The following is a 24,193-nucleotide window of genomic DNA, read 5'->3' as shown; positions in this document are numbered from 1 at the left end:
GCGGAAGGTGTATGAGAGCATCCTGGCCCTTAGGGAAGTTAGCCTGCTGGGAGGTGCAGAGCTCTTTCCCAGCCCTCGCGTCTTAGCCCAGAAAGGACCTTGGGAGTAGAGTTAAGCCCTTGGTTCTCCGGATGAAGAGGTTGAGGACCTGGGAGGTTGAATGACCTGCCTGATGTCATGGGCCCATTGGTAATGGAACCAGAACTCAAAGCTGTCCTTTCTCATGTGCGTTTTATTATTTTCCAGCCAATCCACATAGCTGACTAAATATAGAAACTTATCTGTAAAAGACTTAAAAACAGGACAAATAGTATAAATTGATAAAGTGTAGAATTCACAAATGTTTTTTGCCCTAATTAGAACTCTCTCGTTTTCACATGATAATAGACTTTATATGTGTGTTCTTTGACCTTGTCATTACTATTAAAATAATTAGCATCAATAGTAATAGTTATCAGTGTACAATCAACTCAGCAGTATCCAGTGTGTACCACTGTGCGACTCAGAGTCTCCCCAGGTAGTACTGTAAACAGTGAGTGAAAATGCTCTGAGGAAATGAACATTGGTTATTAGAACCTCAGTTACCTCTCAGTTTGCAACACAGGAAAGCTGAAAATAGATGACCTAAATGTAGTGATTTGTAAAAATGAGGACCTTGTTTTCTAAATGTCTGTATTTTAACTTTGATGTTCATTTTGCTAGGTAAGGGGGTTATTCTTCTATACCATCAAATATATTTACACGAGCTAATTTTTGGATGCTAGATGGGAAGTCCCAGCAGCCTGACACGATAGCTGTGTTCCTAAGCACCACCCCATCCAGCCTCCCTAAAATGTCAGTTGAATTCGAGGTTAATAACGTCAAGAGCTGCAAGTCTACTGTCCTTGGGATGTTGTAGGAACAGTGACCTCAGACTCATGGCGTCCCCCTGGGCAGACACAGGTTTGTTTTCACTGCCTGTTCATCAGCAGCAGTGCCAGTGGTGCGGGCTCAGAGGAAATGGGGCTTCGCTGATGCTCACAGGGCAAACGCAAGTGAAATTTTGCTAAAAGATTTGCAAGTCCCAGCCAAGTGTGCCATGTCCGAAATCTTGTTTTTGAACAATTCCATTGCTTAATAACCAAAATGTTGGGGCATTTTCTCACAGTCGGTGGGAATCGTCTTGTACACACACTGCTGATGAGGTTGTACGTGTTTGGTCACACTTGAACTTTTTGAATAAAAATCCTTAATATACAGAGTAGAAAGTATTTCTAAAACTCTGCGTCTTTGTGTTTTAGTTTCTGACAGATGGAATGCTGGTCAGGGAAATGATGGTTGACCCATTGTTAACAAAATACAGGTAAATGTATTTTTCCTGTGATAAGTTGTCTGCCGTTTCAAAAGTACACAAGTAGATAGAGAAGAAGTTATGTTAATAGCTGGGCTTCGTGACCACAGCTAAGCTTTTGGGAAAGCTTTAGATTTCCCAGAGCTTTTCTCCTTACTTTGGCTGTTGTGACCCTTGATGTTCTTTTCAGAATTTACAGTCAAAACTGGGCTCATTAAAATCCCTGTCATTATTTGAACAGTCTGATGACTTGTTTTTATCTTGCTGGAGGGTGACTGCAGAAGCACAGCACAGAACCTGGCAGTGTTTGGTTGAATGTAATATGCAGAGCCCAAATAATAATTTACACTTTCCCTCTCCTTGTGTGTCTCTGTCCATCGCTCATGACATTAAAGTGGTCCATGGTCCCACTCAGGCTCTGTGGTATTCTGGGAAAGGATGTCACATTTGACTTGCTGGTACACATGTGACACAGCTGTGACCACGTGCCTCTTCATGCTGTTTTCTGCAGTTATTTAGTCTTTGGGTGGTTGGGCCTTCTTCCAATTTTTATGTGCTCTGTGGGGGTTATATGTTATGTTGGAATTTAAAATCGTGTATTAGATCCTGTTGGGATCCAGCATGGGTGGTAAAACTCTTTAAAAGCAGCAATAAGTATACTATTTTTTTCACCAAGATATTTTGATGTCACCATTTTTATTAGCTGAAGAGTTACCTCCTTGTCAATGAGGAGTTACTTGGCGTTACTTTTGCCACAAGGTGATTGCATGGGGGCTAAATACCCAGCAGTCCCTTTGATGGTCTGGATGGGCTTGTGCAGTGGTTGGTTTGATGTTTCCTGAGATGGTCCCTTTGATTCTAGTGCCATCATGCTGGACGAAGCCCACGAGAGGACCTTGTACACCGACATTGCCATTGGCCTGCTGAAAAAGGTATAGTTTTGCTTTTGTTTTTGTGTTTTTGTTTTGTTTGTTGTTTGATTAAGAAAGTCATTGTAGCAATTTAGAAAATCCAATGATACATGGAGGAAAAAAATGAAAATCATCTGTCATCCTCCATTCAGAGACAATCAGCGGTAGGATGTTGGTATGGTTCTTTCTCTTCTTCTTTTTTTCCAGATCTTTATTGTTGGAGTATAATTGCTTTACACTGTTGTGGCAGTTTCTGCTGCACAACAAAGTGAATCAGCTGCCTCTCGTCTTTTTTCTTTGTGCATCCTTTTATGTGTGTACATGCGTCTGTATTGCCACAGTGGGGATTAGATTGTATGTGCTAAGTCGTATCTTGCATATTTCTCTTAACATTGCATCAAGATCATTTTCCTGTGTCATTAAATATTCTTTGAAGACATTATTTTTAGTGGCTATGTAGTCACGTGGCTCTACCATAAATTATTTGACTCTTGCATTACCATAAGGCATTTATATGGCTTCCAGATTTGAAATATTTTAAATAATGTTGCAGGGAGCACCCTTGTAGTTAAAATGTTGCATTTCTGTTTCTTTTCTTTCTTTCACTATTTATTATAAAAGATTTCAAGCATACCCCAGGGTAGAGAGAAGGGTTTAATGACCCCCATGTGCCCATCATCTGGCTTCAACAGTTGTAACCCCCAGCCAACCCCCTAACCCTAACCTTACCTCCATCCTCTCCTCGCTTCCTGTATTTTCTGGTTGTTTTCTCTGGACAAATTCCCAGTCACAAGAGTCTAGACAGAGGGGATAGAGCAGGGTGATTAAAAGCATGGACTCCGGGCCAGACTGCCTGGGTTCAGTGCTGACTCTGCTGAGTGTACTCACCTCTAAAATGGGGCAGGTACAAGTTTCTCCCTCCGTGCCGGTTTACTTTCCTATCTGATAGCCACTAGCCACTTTAGATTTTAATTCATTGGAATAGAATAAAATAAAAAATTCAGTTCTTCGGTCACACTAGCTATATTTCATGGGCTGTAGAGCCACATGTAGCTAGTGGCTACTGCTATTGGACACAACCCCTCTATTTTTGGGGAGTGTTATAACATAATTGATTGTGAGGCTTAATTTAGAAAATGTAAAATTATTGGGATGGCGCCTGACACCCGGCCACAAATAGACTATGCGGTACCTTTCCCATTGGGAAGATATCCACAGCTGAGCGAGGGGAGGGTGGGCTGGATTTCAGAGGCCCCTAGCCTTTTTGTGCAGTGTGTATACTACTCAACTGTACTCAGAGACCCTGAAATAGCACATAACGTTGTATATGCTATCTGTTATTGTTATTGTTATTTTCATTATTAATTTATTCCTTTGCCAAAGATTTAGACCTTTTGACTCATGAGGAATTATCTCCCCAGGTTATTGCCTTCTCAAGAGTGGTATAACAAGAGTGCTTATTTCACTGAATCTTTGCCAACACTGAAAGTAAATCCTTGCCAGTGTAGTGGATGAAAAAATAATGTGGTTGTTACATTTTTGCTGTAGTTAATTTGATCATTTCTTCTATTCCTGTTGATTATCTGTTTCTTTGAATAACTGTTAATATCTTTTGTCCATATTTCTGTCTTGTTATCTATCATTTATTTGTTAGCTTTTGATGTATTTTTTCGTACTTTAACTGTATATACATAGATTCCAATTATCCATAGACCCGGGTGTCAGGAAGAAATGGTTTTACTTTTGGTAAATTCAGATTCAGGTCTTAAAGTTCCTTTATACTCTATAAATTTTTTTTTCAGCTTTTTATTTTGGAAAATTTTTATCACTTATGCAATTAGAAAGAATTGTATAATGGGCCACCTTTTTATCTATGACTTAAAAGTTAACAATTTGCAGTTGGTCTTGTTTCATCTTTAAGCTCCTCCCCCTGCAAAAAAAGTACACACGCTGGATTATTTTGTAATAAATTTCAGATATCAGATTATCTCATCTGTAAGTATCGCGCTGTTATCATTGGTTTTTTTTCACGTTGTCTTTTGTAGATTCAGAAAAAGCGAGGGGATCTTCGATTGATTGTGGCTTCAGCCACTTTGGATGCAGAGGTATGAGCATTTCCTCCTCTTGCCCTCTGCCCTGGTCAGAACTGGGATTGTTGGGAAACTGCCTCCAGCAAGAGCTTATCTTTGGCAGGATAGCCTACCTTCCTTATGGGGCCATCTGATGTCCTAGATTCCATGTGATCAGAGGAAACTCCTTTTCAGCTTGTGGGTGGAAACTAGCGTATAATTAAATGAGTTCATAATTACCTACTTGTCTTGTTTCTCTACATACTCTGTTTTCCCCCACTCAGGCAACTTCTTTTGTTTACTCTGTTCAGTAGGAGGCTATATTTCTTGGGGATACAGTTGAAGTTTTTCCTGTACATATAATAATTTCCATGTTATAATTTTTTATGGCCAAGTTTACATTAAAATTTCTTTTAATTGACGTATAATTGATTTATAATGTTAATTTCTGCTGTAAAGCAGAGTGATTCGGTTATATATATACACGTTCTTTGTTTATATTTCCCATTATGGTTTATCATAGAATATTGAGTGTGGTTCTCTGTGCTATGCTGTAGGACATTGTTGTTTATCAGTTCTATATATAAAAGCTTATATCTGCTAACCCCAACCTCCCATTCCTTCGCTCACCCAAACTCCCCTTATTTTTCTCTCTTAGTGACTAATATTTTAGTTCAAACAGCAGTTCAACTCAACACATAATTTTGACCACTTGCTACACACGCATACGTGCGCACGTGCGCACACACACACAGAGCACAGAAGCGCAGTACCAGCTACAGGTGATTCATGTACTCCCTGACTTCTCAAGGAAGCAGACACATACATAGATATTTGCAGTTCCGTTTGTTCAAGGTGCGAAGACAGCCAAAGACGGGGTGCTTACTCTCTAGCCAGCTGGAGGATGTCCAGAAGCTTTCACAGAGGAGGGACATCCCACCTGGGTTGAAAAGATGCACAGAAGTTCACCAGGTGGGGAGGGCTGTCCTAAGTATGCACAGAACCACAGGGGCGTGAAACTGCGTGTTCAAGGGGCTGTGAGTCAAGTGTGAGGTGGGAGTCATACCTTGCCCGCAGCGCCCTAACGGGGGGTGATCTACCCCCAGTTACCTCTCTCTCTCCTTCCAGTTTCTCCAGTGCTCCTTCTACTCAGGCCTCACCCTGCTGTTCCTCAGAAACACCCAAGCATGCTTCTGCTCTTGGGCAGGGTGGGGACCCTCTTCCTAGACCATTCTTCCCCGAGACGTTCTCATGGCTTTGCACGCGTTTCATTCCAGTCTTGACCAGATATTAGCTCCCAGAGAGCCTTTCCTGACCACTGTCTAAAAGAGTGTCCCTGTCGCTCTCCATTCTCTTACTCTCCTCCTTTTTTCTGTTTAGCGCTTAGCACTAGCTAACGTACACATATTAGGCTCTTTGTTTACTGTATATCTCCTGTCACTAAAATGTAAGCACCGTGAAGACTGGGACTTTGACTGTCTTACTCTTTATTTTATCCCTTTCATCTAAAACAGTGTCTGGCACAGAGTAGGGACTTTGGGTTGAATGAATTTTGATTGAATGGAAAGTAATGGGAGATTCAAATGGAGACGCTGATAGAGGTCAGATGATGGGAAGCCTTACAGGCCATGTGAAGGAGGAAGGACTCACCCTGCATCTGGTCGGGAGTCCCACCAAGGTGTGAGGTATGGCAGTGACTTGATCATGTTTGGATTCTAGAAAGATCTCTCTGGGTGCTGTGTAGAAGAGATGACAACAGATGTGGAGATCCCAGTCAGGAGGCCAGTTCTGTAGTCCAGCTGAGATGAAAAGGGCCTGGCTCCTGGTCTCCTTGTGGCTTCCGGGATGCAGAACAACTTGGAGGGAGAAAAAACTCAGCATAGCTGAGAAAGATGCCTGCATGTACCCTGGCTGGTTCTCAGACCTTCTCACGGGCTGTCGGAATCTGTTGTCTTAGGTCTGCCCATGGTAACTTTTGGGTTAAAGCTCTCTGTTGCCCTCTTTAATGAATTCCTATGCCCTTCACCCATGATATTGGCTGGAATGCTATTTTGAGGGCTATACCTGACCTCATTTCCTGTTAGCTTCTCCGTGGTTGAGTTGCCCAAAACATCTTCTCCATTTTACTTCTTATCTTTGTCACCACCTGCCTTTTAAAAATTATCCCGAATAGCTTTTACTGTGCCTGACGTCTATAACTTCGAGGTCTTTTTTTGGAATCATTAATACCTATTTATTGCTCACAGTTGCCTTTCATTGTCTTTGGTTTGGTACAGAGATTTTAAAACATAGCTTCTCTCCATTCTGCCCACCATAGTTGATGGAGATGGACTTCCTGGAAGTGATTTTTTTAGGTGGGAAGGTGGAATGCAGGAGTCGTGTCATACCTTGGATGCGCTAGGACACAAGGGTTGCCAGCACGTGAGCAGCATTCAGGGGGCCTTGGATGGGCTCGGGCCATTCATTTCTTCATCCCTTCCTGGCCTGGCACCTCCTCTGTGAGGGGGGAGCGAAGTCAGGTGTGTGAGTGAGGGGGGACCTGGGTGAGTGTGGGTGCACATGGGGCGTGGAATGTGAGTTCCAGATGAGAGTAGGAGAGTGAGGACGAGGAAGGAATGGGCTGAAGTGGACGAGAAAAGAAGAGTGTGTGGGAGTGGGGTAGGGCGTGGCTCAGGTAGCATTTTGCCCTAGAGGTCCAGCGGGGGCAGAACTCATCCCCCTCCCCCAGATGATGGATCTGTGGTCGACAGACTCCTTCCACGCTCCACTGCCTGGAGGCACAGATGCCACCTGCTATGGTTTTGCTCAGGGCCTGGGGTGGCCCAGCCTGCAGGTGAGGAGACCAGTGACTGCGGCTGGGAGGCAGAGGCAGAGTTTGACGAGTGCAGATCAAATAGTCGCCTTGATTGGTTTAGCTGTTTGTTAATATAAGCCTAATTAAGCCAGCAATTATAGGATATGACCGAGTATAATTATGAAATATTTATTGACCATTGTATCACATGGTATTGTTTTTCTTTTATTGGCTTCCATTCACGTGGCAGAAAATATGATCACTGACAACTCGCACAGTTTTTGGCACGGTCCAGCTACTTGAAGAAAGAATAATTTCTCTTTCCAGATTCCTCAAGAAGGAATTTGGGGTCTGTTGGGGTCAGGAACCCACTTGGGACCACCCTGCATTGGCCAGAGATGGACAGGTGGCTACTGGGGGCCCACTTCTGTGGGTCGTATCTGAGCCGCTCCCAGGGAGGAAGCTGCTGAGCTGGGAGGGCAGCACAGCGGGCATCCACGTCAGTTACATTTGTTTCATAGACAAGCCTCGTCCTCTGTGTCGTTTTGTGTTTCTCACCGTGTGTCTGTGTCAGTGTGCTTGATCCACATCTTTCAAACTGGACTTAAAGTCTTCTTTTCCAGATGGGCTGAACCCATTTCACGCCTCCTGGTCTTTCATTCTGCAAGATGAATACATTGTTAATACTATCTTTATTTGCTTTCTAACCTATATTTTATATTTCCAAATAAAGATAAAAGAGAAAGATCTTAAGGATAAAAATCTCATGCCTTCTCAGTTAATGCTGAGTTTTATTTCCTGCAAGAGTAGCTCTCTGTCTTTACACTTCAGCACTGCAGGTTCCTTAACAGAGAAGGTGTAGCCATCTACTCCCACAGCAGTGTCAGAGCCTCATCTTCCTCCCTGTTCTGCTTGCCTTTTTGGTCCAAAAAGCCTGCCCGCCAACCTTTCTTAAAATCTTCCTCTTCCGCCTGCAGCTTCTGGAGAGCCACGCCTTCTCCCCTCTCTCCACCTCCCTGATGGCCTCCCCCAGGCTGTCCACCTCCACGGCCCCTGGTTCAGTGGACGCTTCTGCTTGTGGCCATCTTGACTGGGCTCCTTCGCTCCAACCTGGGCTGCAGCAGGCTAGTCACAGACCACAAAACCCAGGGACCCACGACTCCTGCAGACCCGCGGCTCTCAGCTGTTCCACCACAGTTCCTTTCTCATTATCATAGTGACTCGGGCTCAGGATGTTCATTGCTTTAGGAAGTTCTTTTTTCTATTTGTGTGTGTGTGCATTTTTTTTAGCTTTAGGAAGTTTTTACCCCTGATTGGGTCGGAAGTAGTTCTGTCATCCCCAGCGTGCACGTGTGCCCTCACTCAGAATGGCCAGGTCCCATCAGCCACACCTCTGGAATGAGTGGCTTTCACACTGCCCGTATTCATGCCTTTGTTCTTTGTCCTCTGAGCTGCTGTAATAGCTTCCTTAATTAGTTGGCTGGGCGCCAACCTCTGATGGCCGCTGCCCTTCTCCAGAACAGCCTCCAGAGTCAGGGATCCAGAACAGGTCTGATCATCTCACGCCCATCTCCGCTGTCCTTGTCTTGCCCATCTGATGAGGTGTGTGTGCACTGTGACATTTGGGCCACTCCAGAATGATCACTACAATCACTTACTGAGCACATTCGAGGCCATACCTGTGCCAAGTGCCGTCACGCACACTTTATAGGAACAACAGCCTCGCAGGGTGTAAAGAGCAGTTCATCCATTTGTCGACGAGAGAGCTAACTCTGAGGTGAGACAGGCCTGCTGTAGTCCTTGAGCTCTCTCCTCTGTCAGGGACCCCTTTACATCTTAGTCTACACTCTGCTGTCATGCTAGGAAGGGGTGCCTTTGCTCCTTCCCAGCCAGTAATAATCCTCATCCTTTCGGGCTTAGCCAGGGGGTACTGCTGCCTCCAGGAAGCCCGCCCGGCAGGCTTGGAAATTGGCCTTTTCCTCCTCCCCTGATTGTAACTCGCAGCTCTTTTCTGGTCATCCAGTCATTGGGCTTTGGTTTATGTTATGATTGTTTTTGTTTTTGTTTTTTTTAAGAAGTCTTTTTTTTTTAAATTCATTGATTTATTAGCTGCATTGGATCTTGTTGCTGCGCGGGCTTTCTCTATTTGGGGGGTGGGAGGGCTTCTCTTCATTGCAGTGCACAGTCTTATTGCAGTGGCTTCTCTTGTTGAGGAGCACAGGCTCTAGGCACTCAGGCTTCAGTAGTTGTAGCACATGAGCTTAATTGTTGTGGCTCGCAGGCACTAGGGCACAGCCTCAGTAGTTGTGGCACATGGGCTTAGTAGCTCCATGGCATGTGGGATCTTCCCGGATCAGAGCTCGAACCCTTGTCCCCTGCAGGCAGATTCTTAACCACTGCGCCACGCCACCAGGGAAGCCCTACGATTGGTTTTTTGCACGCCTTCCTCCCTGGCTTATTCACTCCCTGGGGAGTGGGGTGAAGTCTCTTCTCCCTTGTTTGTGCATTGCTTGTAGTGTGCTCATGCTGTGCACACCAGAGGACACAGGAAGGCTGAAGTCACGTGCAGAGAATTTACCAAGAAGGAGAGTGGAGAGTGGTGCCGTGTGGTTCTTCACAGCACAGTGCAGCTCTTTTGTTGGCTGGAGGCTTCTTCTTTTATGTCTGTGCTTACTCTTCTTAGACACAGCTTTGAGGTTAACCTGTAGCATCCAGGTATTTTGTAGTTCAATCTAGTTGACTCTTTTAGAAGTGCTCCTCTGAACCTTTTTACTTTGTACTCGATGCAGGTCCTCAGGGCACCCCTGGGTTCCTGGTTTCCAGGAGCAGGCATGGACATGTTTAGGGAGGATACCTGGGATTCAAAGAAGACAGGCATTGTGATCGCATGGCCAGGCCTCCTAGGAGAAGAGAAGTGGCCCCTGGCCAGGCCTCAGGGGACCAGGAAGGTCACTGAGAGTCAGGTAGTGGCAGACTCCACCTGACAGGATGTCTGTGCCCTGCAGCTGGACAGCAGCCCCCCTCCAGCGCTCCGTCTCCCACGGGCTTGGTCACTTGCTCCCTTGGTCCTTCTTTGTCTCAGCTTCTCTGTGTGTCTTGGGTCACATTCCCTAAGAGGGGATCTTTGGTGGGGATCTCCCTCCTCCATCGCTGGCCAGAGCTCTCGTGCTGGGCCTCCTTACAGACCGCAGGTCTGGCGGTCAAGTGCCATTGAAGAGTTCGTTCATTCGGGAGGAACGGCCAAGAGCCACTGTTCTCAACGGGGTCCTGTGAGAGCGCTGGAGAAGTGAATACTCCCCGACCTACTCCATACAAAGCGTTGTGCTACCTCCTGTGGGTCATATAAAGATGGAGAGGACTTGTCCCTGTAAATACAGAGTAAACGTAGATCTGTAACTGCGCTGCCAGGAGCATACCTACTGTTCATAGACATACGAGTTTCCTTTATACACTGATAACTTGTGAGATCGGAGCTGTGCTTTCCAGATCAGAACTACACATCAACTCGATTTAATCCATATTTAACTTGAATTACACCTTCTGACCTAATTTTTGGTTAAATAAAATCCGGGGGTGGGGGTGGGGGTGGGGCGGGCTGGAGAGATCAATATGACAGCTGCATGTTGACTCAGATGCACTGCCGAATGCAGCTTGGAAATCTGACCTCTATCTTTTCTATCAAATCTTCAGTAAAGAGTCTGTCATTGAAATGTGATTCCCCCAAAATTGCAATAATAAAAATATGATTTTAATAATTATTTTGTAATCCCTAGTCTGTATTATATATATCCAATCCCTACTCCTCACCACCTGCTCTGCCAGTTTTATATTTTCTTTTTTTCCATGAGTTCCTATGAACCTTTTTTTTTTTGAGAGGAATAAAAATTGATTTTTTTTTTAATCTTTTAGAAATTTCGGGATTTCTTTAATCAGAATGACACCAGTGACCCAACCAGGGATACGTGCGTGATCCTTACAGTGGAAGGGCGAACATTTCCAGTGGATATCTTTTATTTACACAGGTTTGATGATCCTTGCATTTTTAATGAGGGCGATTAGAAAACTAGGCCTGTTCTGTGGGATGAGGAGCAGTTGCATCTGCTTGCAGCTCTGAGGGTGATATGCCAGGCTGCTGAGGAGGGGCCTGTGTTGCACCTCCTGTCCTTGATAGGGTGTTCTGCAACCCTGCTCAGTATCACTGCTGGATTTAGTTTAAACTCCCCATACTGATGTGCAGGTTTCTAAGCCTCTGTGGTCAGTGGCTCAGCTGGAAAGAGCAAAATGGTAACAAGGTCACAGGGAGGAGGGCTGTATAGTTGTCAGAACTGGGCTTTACAAGACTGTCAGCTTGGCCACTGTTAGTGATTTGCATCATTTGGTTCTCAGCTCTCTACATCTTAGCAAGAAAGACTGGTTGACATTTTCAGGAGGAGCGTTCTTGGACGGAAAAGGGTCATCCTAATTCCTACCCCTAGTCACTGGACAAAGACCAGGAGCCTGGGCCAATGGCAGATAAATCCAGAGAGCTGTGGGCTTCACTTCTGAGTCATTTTAGTGGGACAGGACGCCCATCAGCTCTGTCTGCTCCCATCAGACATGCTGTCAGTAGTTAAGAGGGGGAAATGGAAAGAGTATGGGATTCGGCACTGGGACCGTAGATCCAGTTTCCCTGGCCAGACATCCTTATGTGCTAAAGATGGGACATCTATTTGCATGGGTTTATTGCTTTTGTGTCTCTGCAAATAAAGCCAAAAATCATAGGTTACATATAATTATGGATTGTTTTCGAATGCTGCATTTAAAAAAAAAGAAAAAAAAGAATGAATGTTTATTAATAATTATTCATATGCCTATTACCTGCTGGGCAGGCCCAAACTTTCACAAGGCTTTGTTGCCAGATTACTGGGGTAATTGATCTATAGTTAATGAGCATATTCTAGTGATGAATTCATCTCACACATCTTTTCAGTCCTGTTCCAGATTATATCAAATCAACTGTAGAAACTGTGATGAAAATTCACCAGACAGAGGGAGATGGAGACATACTAGCATTTCTCACTGGCCAGGTAATTCCACTGGACCTTTTCTCTGTGGTGAACAGACACATTAAGGCAGCACCAGTATGTATACAGAGGCCTGTTACTTTACTTAGCCATCAATTTCATGTTTTATTATATTTTGTGGTTACTTGATTGCATAAAAAATTGTTTAGTTTGATGTCATTCATCTATTGACTCAACTGCCCCAGAGTCATTAGCTCCTGCCTCTTCTGTCTGTGGAGGGTTAAATGTATTTTCAATTTATTAGCTAATTCCAGAGTAACTTAGCTCATTCAGAGGGCTGTTTTGATACCAGGATTGGATACTGCATTCGGTACATTTTGTGCATCCGTGTGGCTGCTGCAGCCACTTTCCCAGGGACACCTTTGCAGCTCATCCTGGAAGGGACAAGTAGGCACGTCACTGGAAAAACAACAGAACAAGCCCGAAGGCCCACACAAGGTTGTAGCTCTGTTCAGAACTACCCTCTGGTTGTAGTCATTTCCACTGTCAAACATTTTCCATTGTTCAGTAATCTTTTCTAGGCAGAGCTTGTAGCAACTTTGTATACCACAACTTGTCCATATGTAAACCACGCTATTTGCCACAGTGCATAAAAAAAAATAGTCGCAGTTTTGGTGTATGGGGAATTCTTTTATTGACCGGAGATAGTGTAGATTTCAGCAATGAACCTGACAGTTGCAAATTTTCAGCCCCATCGGCACCATTGTTCGGTAGCATTTGATTAAATATCACCCCAGCGTGGAACCTGATGGCTCTGACACTCATGAATCTGACCACGTTTAAAATCCTGATTCCACCTTCCATTTTCTTGCAGTAGGATAAAGTGGCATGCTTCAAATTGATCTCGGTTTCTTTGGTTCCTGGTTTGATGGTTTTAGGAAGAGGTGGAAACCGTCGTGTCCATGCTGATCGAGCAGGCTCGAGCACTGGGTCGGACTGGGATGAAGAGACACCTCCGGGTTCTCCCCATGTACGCAGGACTGCCTTCCTTTGAGCAAATGAAAGTGTTTGAAAGGGTGTCACGCAGTGTCAGAAAGGTGAGACTAACCCGAGGACCAAGGACTATAATCACGTTGGTGCCCCTTTGCTATCCAATGGAAAGATTTATTTTATTTTATTTTATTAAAAAAAATTTTTTTTAATTGAAGTGTAGTTGATTTACATTGTTGTCCCAATCTCTGCTGTATAGCAGAGTGACTCAGCCACACACATACATACATTCTTTTTTACATTCTTTTCCATTATGGTTTATCCCAGGAGACTGGATATAGTTCCCTGTGCTATAGATTAGGACCTTGTTGTTTATCCATTCTAAATGTAATAGTTTGCATCTACCAACCCCAGGCTCCCAGTCCATCCCTCTCTCTTCCCCTCTCCCCCTTGGCAGCCACAAGTCTGTTCTCTATGTTTATGAGTCTGTTTCTGTTTCGTAGATAGGTTCATTTGTGTCATATTTTAAATTCCACATATAAGTGATATCATATGGTATTTCTCTTTCTCTTTCTAAGTTACTTCACTTAGTATGATAATCTTGAGTTGTATCCATGTTGCTGCAAATGGCAGTGTTTTGTTCTTTTTTATGGCTGAGTAATATTCCACTGTGTATATGCACCACATCTTCTTTTTCATCCGTCTGTCAATGGACATTTAGGTTGTTTCCTACTGTGAACAGTGCTGCTGTGAACATAGGGATGCACATATCTTTTTGAATTATAGTTTTGTCTGGATGTATGGAAAGATTTAATTTAAATTGAAGTAAAACTTGCTAAATAGGAAGGTTTCATTAAGAACTTGAAGTCCATGTTTCTGTGCAGCTGATCTAAAAGCGCGCAATAAATAATGAGCTGCAAAGATTTCTAAACCTGCCCCACAGAAGGTTTATTAATTGTCAGGGTAGGTGATGTATCTTTGCTGCGTTTCTTCCTGCCTTACATGTCCCTGTCTCACAATATTGCCTGATCTTGGTAGATCGTGATCTGTCAGGAACACTAGATTAGTTACTGCAAAACAGTTTCTAAACCATTTGCTTGCAGCATCAGTTTGCCTATAGAGCCAAGTTTAAGTCAGTTAATTCAAGGTTTGGCTTAGAAATACTTAGCCTTGAAATTGGGGTGGGAAGGGCATGGTGAGAAGCATCGGTTTATAGGAGCCAATAGGCAGCCAGTCTGCTTCCTGTTCATCGCCTCCCTGGGCCTTGCTCTGTTTTCCCTTCCATCAGGTGAGGAAGGTACAGAACTGGCACGAAGTTGGCTTAGAGTAGCTATTTCTCAGCAGGAGGCAGAGAACACTGTAGGTGAGGGATGGCAGGTCTGAGGATGCACTCCTAACTCCAGGCCACTTGGAAGAGCGCACCCTGCCTCCTGGCTGTTGGGGCAGAGCAACTCAAGCCTGTCCAGTCAAATGTGAACTGCAGCCAAGCAGTCAGGAGGCCTGGGTTACCCTGGGATGAGTTACTTCACCCTGAGGCCCCGTTTTCTCACCTGTAAAGCATGAATAATAGTACCTTTTAGATAGATGGTTTTATAGCATAAAATCCTGACTCTACTACATAAAAGTGGTAGGAAGATTTTTATAAAGTGAGTGATGTAAAAGTGCCCGAAAAAGGTTCTGAGTGCTAACTCTTTTGTGTCTCTTGCTGCTTCACACCCTCCAGGGGCAGCGCCCAGTGCCCTTGGAATAGAATGCAAACCCCTCACGTGGCCCAGAGACTGTGCACGATCTGGTCCCCCGCCTCCCTCCTAAGCTCATCTTGTATTTTTTCACTCTGGTCTCCACCGCATTGGCTGCTTCTCCTTCCTCTTCCTGGATCTCTGTAGGGTTGGCTGCTGCATGTTACTCAGGTCTCAGCCCCAAATCATCTTTTAGAGAGGCTTTCCCTGGCTGTCTGACCTGAAGTAGCAGGCTCCATTATTATTATAATATGTGATGCATTGAACGCTACATAATATTAGAGTATTACCTTGTTGCATTTTCTTCCTAGTGTTTGTCACTCTCTTGTTTATGTTCACTACTTTTCCACCCAAACACACACACTGGAATGTAGATCCTTGTCCATCATACATTCCTGACAGCTTGAAGAGTGCCTGGCGAAGTGCAGACGCTCAGAAAGCAGTTAGAATGTGAGTGAGTAAATGACTAGACGTGTATACAAGGCAGTGATTTACTTAAGTTGTAGGAAAGGTAAAAACTAACATTTGTTGAATATATACTCTGGGCCAAGTACCAGGCTCTTATCACTGCATGCATATTTCACACTTAATCCCCTTGAGAACCCTGGGAGAGGGTAAATATTATTGCGGAGACAAGGAGACAAGGGAACATGCTCAGGAGGTGAAGTAACTTTTCCCAGTTTTCATACTTAGGAAGAATTCAAACCCAGGGCCTCCTAACCCTAAAACCCATCATGCTCTATCCAGATACCAAACTGCCTCTCACAGGTTCTGCACTGTCGGAAATATCTTGAAATCTTTTAGGATTTTGTTTAGTTTATTCAGAATGAAAAGAACCAAATAACTTTTTTTTTTTAACATCCTTTTATACACATTTATGAAATGCATTTTTTTTGTGCTAAACTGCATATATTTAGAGTGTACAATTTGGTATCCCAATCTCCCAATTAATTCCCCCCAGCCCTCCCCGCTTTCCCCACTTGGTGTCCATATGTTTGTTCTCTACATCTGTGTCTCTATTTCTGCCTTGCAGACTGGTTGATCTGTACCATTTTTCTATAGTCCACATATATGTGTTAATATACAATATTTGTTTTTCTTTTTCTGACTCACTTCACTCTGGATGACAGTCTCTAGGTCCATCCATGTCTCTACAAATGTCCCAGTTTCATTGCTTTTTACAGCTGGGTAATATTCCATTGTATATATGTACCACATCTTTTTTATCCACTCATCTGTTGATGGACATTTAGGTTGTTTCCATGTCCTGGCTATTGTAAATAGTACTGCAATGAACGTTGGAGTGCATGTGTCCTTTTGAATTATGGTGAAGAACCAAATAACTTTATCCTTACTCTCCTCCCTGTGGGGAACCTAGGTGATAGTGGCCACTAATGTAGCAGAAACCTCCATCACAATCAGTGGGATTGTGTATGTGATTGACTGTGGCTTTGTGAAACTCCGAGCCTACAACCCCAGGACAGCTATTGAGTGCTTGGTGGTGGTCCCAGTGTCCCAGGCATCAGCCAACCAGCGAGCAGGACGTGGTGGCCGCAGCCGCTCAGGAAAATGTTACCGCCTTTATACAGGTAAGTGTGGCTTTTTTTTTTTTTTTTAAAGGGTTTTGATTTTCTCATAGTCATCCTGGGCATCAGAGGATGTTACAGGTATCTACCCTGAATAGGCAGAACTTAACTAAGATCCAGACCTGCCCCTACTGCCTTCCTCACTCTAAATGTGGCACTTCTTTGCTACCACTCCTTGCTGGCTGAGGCTGGACCATGTGTCACCAATTATTTGCCATCCCCTTTCTAACCTAAAGTCTGGGTCTGGGCCTCTCTGTAGCCATGTGACGTGTAGCTTAGGCCCTGTGGCTCAGGTCCTGTCTTTCTTACCTTTCCCTTAGCTTCATGTTCCATTTTCTTTCTTTTCTTTCTTTCTTTTTTTTCTTTTTTCTTTTTCTTTTATTTGGTTGTACTGGGTCTTAGTTGTGGCAGGTGGTCTCCTTAGTTGCGACAGGCAGGCTCCTTAGCTACAGCAGGGGGGACTCCTTAGTTGCAGCACATGGGCTCCTTAGTTGTGGCATGTGAACTGTTAGTTGTGGCATGCATGTGGGATCTAGTTCCCTGACCAGGGATCAAACCCAGGCCTCCTGTGTTGGGAGCTCGGAGTCTTAACCACCGCTTCAACAGGGAAGTCCCTCATGTGCCATTTTCTTGTTCTGATCCTTGAATCCTGTGGGGCCTCACACTGGGTTTTGTCTTTACCTCTGATTCAGAGCATCTTTGCGAGCGAAACTGGCAGGATCTCTCCTGAGACTCATTGATAGAAAGCAGTTAGTTGGTCAACTCCTGCTCTGTGCTGTGCACTAGGCTATGCTCTGAGGGAGCAAAATGAAATTATAGTAAAAACTGTCCCAGCCCTGAAGGAGCTTTCTCTCCAGCTAAATGACAGTCTTACCTACAGAAAATGATGTCCTTAGAGCTGCTCTTTTCTTTGTACTTCTCTTTTGTGGGCAGCGGCATCAAGGTTTCTCTCAATTGTCCAGACTTGATTTTCAAATCGTTTTTAATTCCCTCCTCTGTCCAGTACCCCTCTGTGGTCACTTACCAGATCCAGGGGTTTTACTGCTTATCTCGTCTTTGCTTTCCGGTTGCCATTGTCCTTGTTCAGTCCTTGACATCATTTATTCTTTTAGCACATGTTTACAGAGCACCTGCTCTATGCCAGGCATGGAGCCAGGTCTTGGAGACCTAGGACCAGGTGGGACATGGTCTGTAGCCACATGGCTGACAGCCTGGGGGTGGAGGCAGGCTCACAAGCAGATTGGCATATCATGCTATGATAGGGTCGCTCTAATGGAATGAGCCTTGGAAGCAGGGAGCAGAGAGTTATCCTATCGGGAAGGGCTCCGCAGTCGGAAATTGAGCCCAGTCTTATTGGCAGCCCAGTAGTTAATCCAGGTGAAGGGATAGCAGTGGAGATTAGATTCCAGCATGCCAGGCAGAGGGAGTGGAATGTACCGGCGCTTGGAGGGGAGGACGGGGTAAGGAGAATTCATGGGAGGGAGGGAGAAGGCAGAGTCTGAAGCCAGAGAAGTGAGGGTCTTCCACTGAAAGTGCTAAGAAGGGGTGATGGAAGTGGAAAGAGGAGAACCAGGGCTAAAAGGCGAACTGAAATACGGGGAGGAGGAAGTTTTTATTAAAAAAAAAAAACTGAGGTGAAATTTACATAACATGAAATTAACCATTTTAACTTGAACAGTTCAGTGCCCTTTATTATGTTCACAGTGTGCAGCCACCACCTTTACCTAGTTTCAAAACAGTTTCATCACTCCAAAGTAAAACTCCTTTCCCATCAAGCAGTTTTTCCCTCCACTTCTCCCTGCCCCCAGCCCCTGACAACCAGTAGTCCTTGTTCTGTCTTTTTGGATTGACAGCCGGCCCTCTGTATGTCCAGATTCAACCAACTGCAAATTGAAAATATTTGGGAAAAAAATTCCAGAAAGTTCCAAAAAGCAAAACTTGAATTTACCCGCACATAGCGTTTACATTGTATTAGGTACTATAAGTAATCTAGAGATGATTTAAAGTATTCAGGAGAATGTGCATAGGTTATATGCAAATACCACCCCATTTTATATAAGGGACTTGAGCATCCTTAGGTTTTGGTATCTGCAGTGGGGGAGAGGGGTGTCCTGGAACTAATCTCCCGTGGATACCAAGGGATGACTGTATCTGTTTTGGGTATTTCATATAAATTAAATCATATAATATGACATTTGTGTTGGTTTCTTTCATTCAAGGTAGTGTTTTCCAGGTTTGTTTACATTGTATCAGTACTTTGTTCCTTTTTATGGCTGAATAATATTATGTTGTATGGGTGCACCACAGTCTGTTTATTCACCAGTTGATGGTTGTTTCCACCTTTTGGCTATTGTGACTAGTGCTGCTGTGTACAAGCATGAGTACCTGTTTTTAATCCCTTTGGGTGTACACCCAGGGGTGGAATTGCAGGGTCATATGGTAATTCTTTGTTTAACTTGAGGAACTCAAGTTGCTTTTAAAGAGGAAGTGGTCAGCATCATCTCATGCTCCAAAGAAATCAAACAGTAGGCTGTGGACTAAAGATAGACAAGTGTATTTGGTTAAAAGGTCACTGGCTCCCTTAGCACGAGCAGTTTTAGTGGAGGTGAGGTTGGGGAAAGGCCACTTGACAGTAAAGGGGTATGTTAGATCCAGCCTCTAGGCTTTCTCCACTAACCTGGTTCCAGAGAATGCAGCCCTGAGCAGGGTGTTACCTGCTCAGACCCTTAACAGTTTCCCAGAACCTTACAGGACTATTTCTAGCTTGTCCTCTCCCGTTGTCCCCTGGCACCCACTGTACACTGCATCTCTGCTGAACTGCACTCTTCTTGGACATACCTTCTGTTTTCCCACGTCCGCCTCTCATACCTTAGATACCTTTCCGTGGGCTGTTTCCTCTGCCCAGCAGATCCTCCTCATCTTTCACATCCTCTCCCAGTGTCAGTGCCTTCAAATGCCTTCTCCCACCAGCTGTCCTTCCTCCTTCCCTCAGTCCTCTTTGGGAGGACCCTCTCATTGGGACCTACCCTGTTCCTCCTCTTGGTCACAGGCCCCTTTGAATCACTGAAACCTCTCAAAGGCCATCAGCTTACACTCCTGCAGCTCTAGGCCCAGTTAGCTTGATTCCTCAGTAGAGTTTAATTGCACTTGAGTCCTCAGTAGAGTTTAATTGCGTGTCATTGAACTCTTAGGCAGCACCTACCTCCTGTGAGCATCTTGTCAGCAGGATCATCCTGTCATCTGATAACTTTGCTGCTGCCTTGGTCGCAGTGTGCTTGGAAAATGTGGTTACCCTGCCAAAACACTATCCCCCGAATGCTCTTGAAACTCGAAGGGAATATCCCATTTGGAACTTCCTGCTGTTGCCTGTTACCCAGAACCTTCCAGGTCGACCCATGCATTTGGCAATTTGTATCAGTCAGTTCACAGAGTATTTATTGTCTGTTTTCTCCAATTAAAGCTTTTTGAAGTTGTGCTGTTTCTTCATGATACTTTTTGTTTTGTTCTGATTTTTCTCCAGTTAACTAAAGATTTACGATCCGAATGGAAGTTGGGCCACCTTTGGGTGAAGGAGGGTGTGCACAGTTAGTGTTGACTGATGTGGGGTCATCTTTGTATGATCCATAAGCTTTCTGAATATACACAAAAGGGATTTAATCTCTTCCTCCCTATTTTTACCCCGCCCTTTTTATCTGGCTTTTATAAAAAGGCTTCCCAGAGTCTCTTTCCCTCCCTCCCCCCTCTCCTGCCCCTCCCATCGTGGCACCTCTGAACCTTGTGGTGCTTCTTCCTGCTTAAGGTCACCTTTTGTTCCTGACAGCGCACGTGAACATTCATTAGCCTGTTTGGGTCAGCATCTCTGAGAGTGATGTGTGTGCCTGGCTCTGTTTAAAAAGTTAGATTTGGACAATTTTTGCTGTTTTTAAGATTTGGTCTTTTTTTTCTTGGAGAGACTTTGTTTATGTTCTGGTTATATTTGGTGATTTATCTTGAAATTATTCTTTGCTTTTATGTACAGTTCTTTCCTCCTTGGCTTACTCCATCTCAAGCAGAGGGAATAGGAACTGGGCACCGAGAGTGATTCAGCAAATACTTGTTGCTTTGATGTAATGTTTTGCTAACAAGAAGCACATTTTGAAAAGTGTTCTAAAGTAAAAGGAGAAGCTTTTATAAAGATATATTGTCCAAATATATTTATCTAAGGTATTTAAAAAATAGAAGAATCTTTCCTAAATGGGAAACAAACAACTTTATATCGCAATATCATACGCATCTGAACCTAGACTTCTAGAGCCTCTCATTAAAGTTAGAGAAGGAAAACTCCCTTTGACATAACGGTCACATTTGATTGTGACATTTGATCCCAAGCAGTTCTGATTTGCTATCCTCAGAGGAAGCCTTTGACCAGCTGCCTCAGTCCACGGTTCCTGAGATGCAGCGGAGCAACCTGGCCCCTGTCATCCTGCAGCTGAAAGCGCTGGGGATCGACAACGTCCTCAGGTTCCACTTCATGTCGGTAAGTCCTGCCTTCTGTCTGTCTGTCTGGGAGGCCGGAGCGCTCCCAGGAGCGTGTCGGGACATTGATAGAGAGCGTGCTGCCCCTCTGGGTTTTTTCACTTAGCTCGTGTGTCGTGTGCAGGGTCCAGGGGCACACAGCCAGACAAGGCCGACACAATTCTCTTCTTGTCTGTGGGGGAGACAGACAAGTAAGTGGGTAATGCCAGAGCCAGTGCCCAGTGCTCTGAGAGGCAGAGGAAAGGCCTGCAGCCCAGTTAGCCATGTCTGAGGCGAGGCCTGAAGCCCAGGTGGGATCTCAGCAGGTCGGGAGGGGTGGAGTGATCCAGGGCTGGAGTGTGTGTGTCGGCCTGATGGAGAAGTGTCATGGTGGCTGGGGGAGCCAGGAGGGCGCTGGTGGAGCTGCAGGGAGAGTCCCTGTGGCTGATTGCATCTCTCATTACTTCTCAAGGCCGGTTTCCAGAGGTGGGATTATTGGGTCAAAGGGCCTTAGTCATTTCGTAGGTTCTTGATACATGGCCGAATTCCTTTCCAGGTATCAACTCCAGCAGTGCATGCATGTCCAACTCACCCCCAACATACCGTGTTATTTTCTTTTAGAGTTTTGCTAGTTTGATTGGTGGGGGGAAGGAGGAAAAATATTACCTCTGTCTTATCTTTTTTGATTTCTCAGAAGATTAAAAAAATTATCTGCCACTTTATATTTCTTCTGAATTGTTAAGCCATTTATCTGTTAGAAATAGTGTTTATTTGTGATTTTTAAGAGTCCTTTAACTATTAAAGACATTAACCTTTGTCTGTAGTATTCCTTGTGAATAGTCCTTCTAGTTGTTTGTATTTTATTGTTTGTTTGTTTGTTTATGTGCAGCCATTCTAAACACTTCCACAGTAATATCTCTGTCTTTGCCTCTGTGATTTCTCCTGTTATCCTTATGCTTATGAAGCACTTCCCCATATCTAGGTCAGTTAATAAATATTCACTCATGTTTTCTTCTTGAATTTTTATGGTTTGAAAGCTTGCATTTTTAACTCTTTATTCTGTCCCAGCCTTGTTGGTAGAATGTGTAACAAGGCCACATTCCTGGATGCTTAAAGTCCCTGGTGTTGCATGTCATGATAAACTAGGCAAATGAAAGAGTAGAATGTAAAAATATCATCCGCTCTCCCAAAGAAAACAGCTATGTATTTATCATAAGTATGGAGAAAATATGTGCTTTGAAATTTGGCATATAGTACAAGAAATTACACAGAAAAGCGAACAGTATATGCAAATTAAAAGCTTACGATGTGGGTAGGAACTAGACCTGATTCACTACACGCTGGGGATTCAACAAATCATTGTTGACAGAATCACATCACTAATTCACTAGCCTTTCCTCAGTGCCCACGACAACCTACTTTACACAGAGGCAACATCTCAGATTAAAGGAAAACATAGCATAAAAAGGACAGATCCACACCTCAAGAACTACAAAGAGTTTTCAAACATCCTTTTGAATACATCGAATACCCACTAAAGGAAAGGGAACAGCACAAATAGTAACTGACATTAGAACATGTTTGGCTTCTAGGAGAGAGAAATGCAAACTGAAACAGCTGTAGCACTCTACATTAACTGAATGATCAAACATAAAGAAAAGTGATAAAATCCAAAGCTGGCGCAATTTGGGGAAAGCGGTTTTATATTCTGTTTCAGTCCTCATGGAAGATGTTCTGACATTATTTTATGGGCTGTAGGAATGCCTGGTATTTCTTCTCAGGGAATTTTTTCCTGAAAGAAATAATTGAAAAGAAACAAAGAACTTACATGTAGGGTAATGTTTATGTTATCATTTTATGTTAAATTTAAAAATATAATAAATTTAAAAATTTAGTAATATACACAATGAAATTTTAAAATTTAAAAATATAGTGAAAATCAAACTTTCAGACAACTGAAAAATGAGGAAAATACATACAAATTCATCTTCCTATCTTCCCTTCTGGTTATTTCCCCCTACAATTGTGTTTTTTTACAGTTCAAATCACAGGATACATATAATTTTATGTATTTAGCAGTGATAATTACGGTAACAAAGAACTGAGAAGAACTCAAGTGCCCAGTAGCGAGAAGGTTGCTTACTTCACCGTGTATGACCTTGTCTGAAGAGTATGCAGCCGTCCCAGGGTAATCCCTGTGAAGCGTCCATGGGCACAGGAGGCAGTGGGAACAGAAAACCAGGCCGTGAGAAAAACTGAATTAAAATTGTGCACACACAGTCCTTCCAATTGCATTAAAAACAGTGTTTGTATATGATCCCACATCAGATGAGGCCATGGAGAAACACAAGTAAGTGTGTGTTGTGATGAGAACACTCTGGATGTGATTGGGAGAAGGGGGCGAGTAAAGGTGTGGGTCTCTGATTCAAAGAGCAGAATTCATTGGGCTTGGTGATTGACTGGAAACAGGGCCAAGGATTGAAAGGACTCGAAGGGGGCCTGTTTTGTTCTGTAATTGTCTAGAACTACATACTCGGTGCTTGAGCTATCCCTGTCGTTCATGTAATCTCAGTGTAATAAAAGATCCCAGAGGGGTTAAGCGCCTCTATGTAGGTGCTGTGTGTATGTTGCCTCTTTGTAAAGTAGGTTGTCGTGGGCACTGAGGAAAGGCTAGTGAATTAGTGATGTGATTTAGTCAACAATGATTTGCTGAATTCCAAGCATATAGTGAATCAGGTCTAGTTCCTACCCTCATCAGTGTGTGCATGCAGTCGGCACCACTTTGAGAAGTACAGCTTGGCTCCTTGGCAGTCAGTGGGTGGGACAGAGTGGAAAAAAGGAGACCTGAGCTCAGTGTCCAGCTTTGCCACCAACTGCCTCTAGGACTTTGTCCAAGTGTCTTTTACTTTTTGTTATTCACTTCCTCATCTGTAAGATTGAACTAAAACAGTGTGATACTTAAAATACATTTGTTGTGAATGCATTTAGGAAAAAAACTATGTAGTTTGCGGAAGGGCTATAATTTTATTATGCGGCTTATCGATGAAATAATTTAGAAGGAAACAGTAATGATGCTTGGCACTTAGTAGGTGCTCAGTAAAGGCGTGTGGAAGGAAGGAACACGGTAAGGATCCAGAGACTCAGACTGAAGGTCACAGTATCAGCTTTGCTTAACTTTGGATTATCTAGCATTGTCTTTTATTTTAAGAAATTCAAATTTAACTGATGTCAGTTACCCCTTGTAGGTAGGGCCTGGGGCGGGGCTGTGGGGGATGCA

At 43.9% G+C, this 24,193-nt stretch overlaps 1 protein-coding gene across 4 annotated transcripts in view; it reads left to right on the top strand.

Moving 5' to 3' along the window:
• Positions 1-24,193, top strand: part of DHX35 (DEAH-box helicase 35) — a 68,617-nt gene that overhangs the window by 22,750 nt on the left and 21,674 nt on the right. For all 4 annotated transcript variants that reach the window (XR_009048503.1, XM_057703390.1, XM_057703391.1 and 1 more), the window contains exons 6-13: positions 1,281-1,342; positions 2,193-2,262; positions 4,287-4,346; positions 11,014-11,126; positions 12,074-12,170; positions 13,046-13,204; positions 16,215-16,425; positions 20,814-20,938. Coding sequence is in view for 3 of the 4 variants with exons in the window: in XM_057703390.1 (XP_057559373.1) it covers positions 1,281-1,342; positions 2,193-2,262; positions 4,287-4,346; positions 11,014-11,126; positions 12,074-12,170; positions 13,046-13,204; positions 16,215-16,425; positions 20,814-20,938 (897 nt within the window). In the remaining variant the exon portion in view is untranslated. The remainder of the gene's footprint in view (positions 1-1,280; positions 1,343-2,192; positions 2,263-4,286; positions 4,347-11,013; positions 11,127-12,073; positions 12,171-13,045; positions 13,205-16,214; positions 16,426-20,813; positions 20,939-24,193) is intronic.

The sequence above is a fragment of the Hippopotamus amphibius genome, chromosome 12, assembly GCF_030028045.1.
Source record: "Hippopotamus amphibius kiboko isolate mHipAmp2 chromosome 12, mHipAmp2.hap2, whole genome shotgun sequence".
Taxonomy (NCBI): Eukaryota; Metazoa; Chordata; class Mammalia; order Artiodactyla; family Hippopotamidae; genus Hippopotamus; species Hippopotamus amphibius.
Note: the sequence above shows the minus strand (reverse complement) of the source record. Positions and strands in the feature narration are given on the sequence as shown.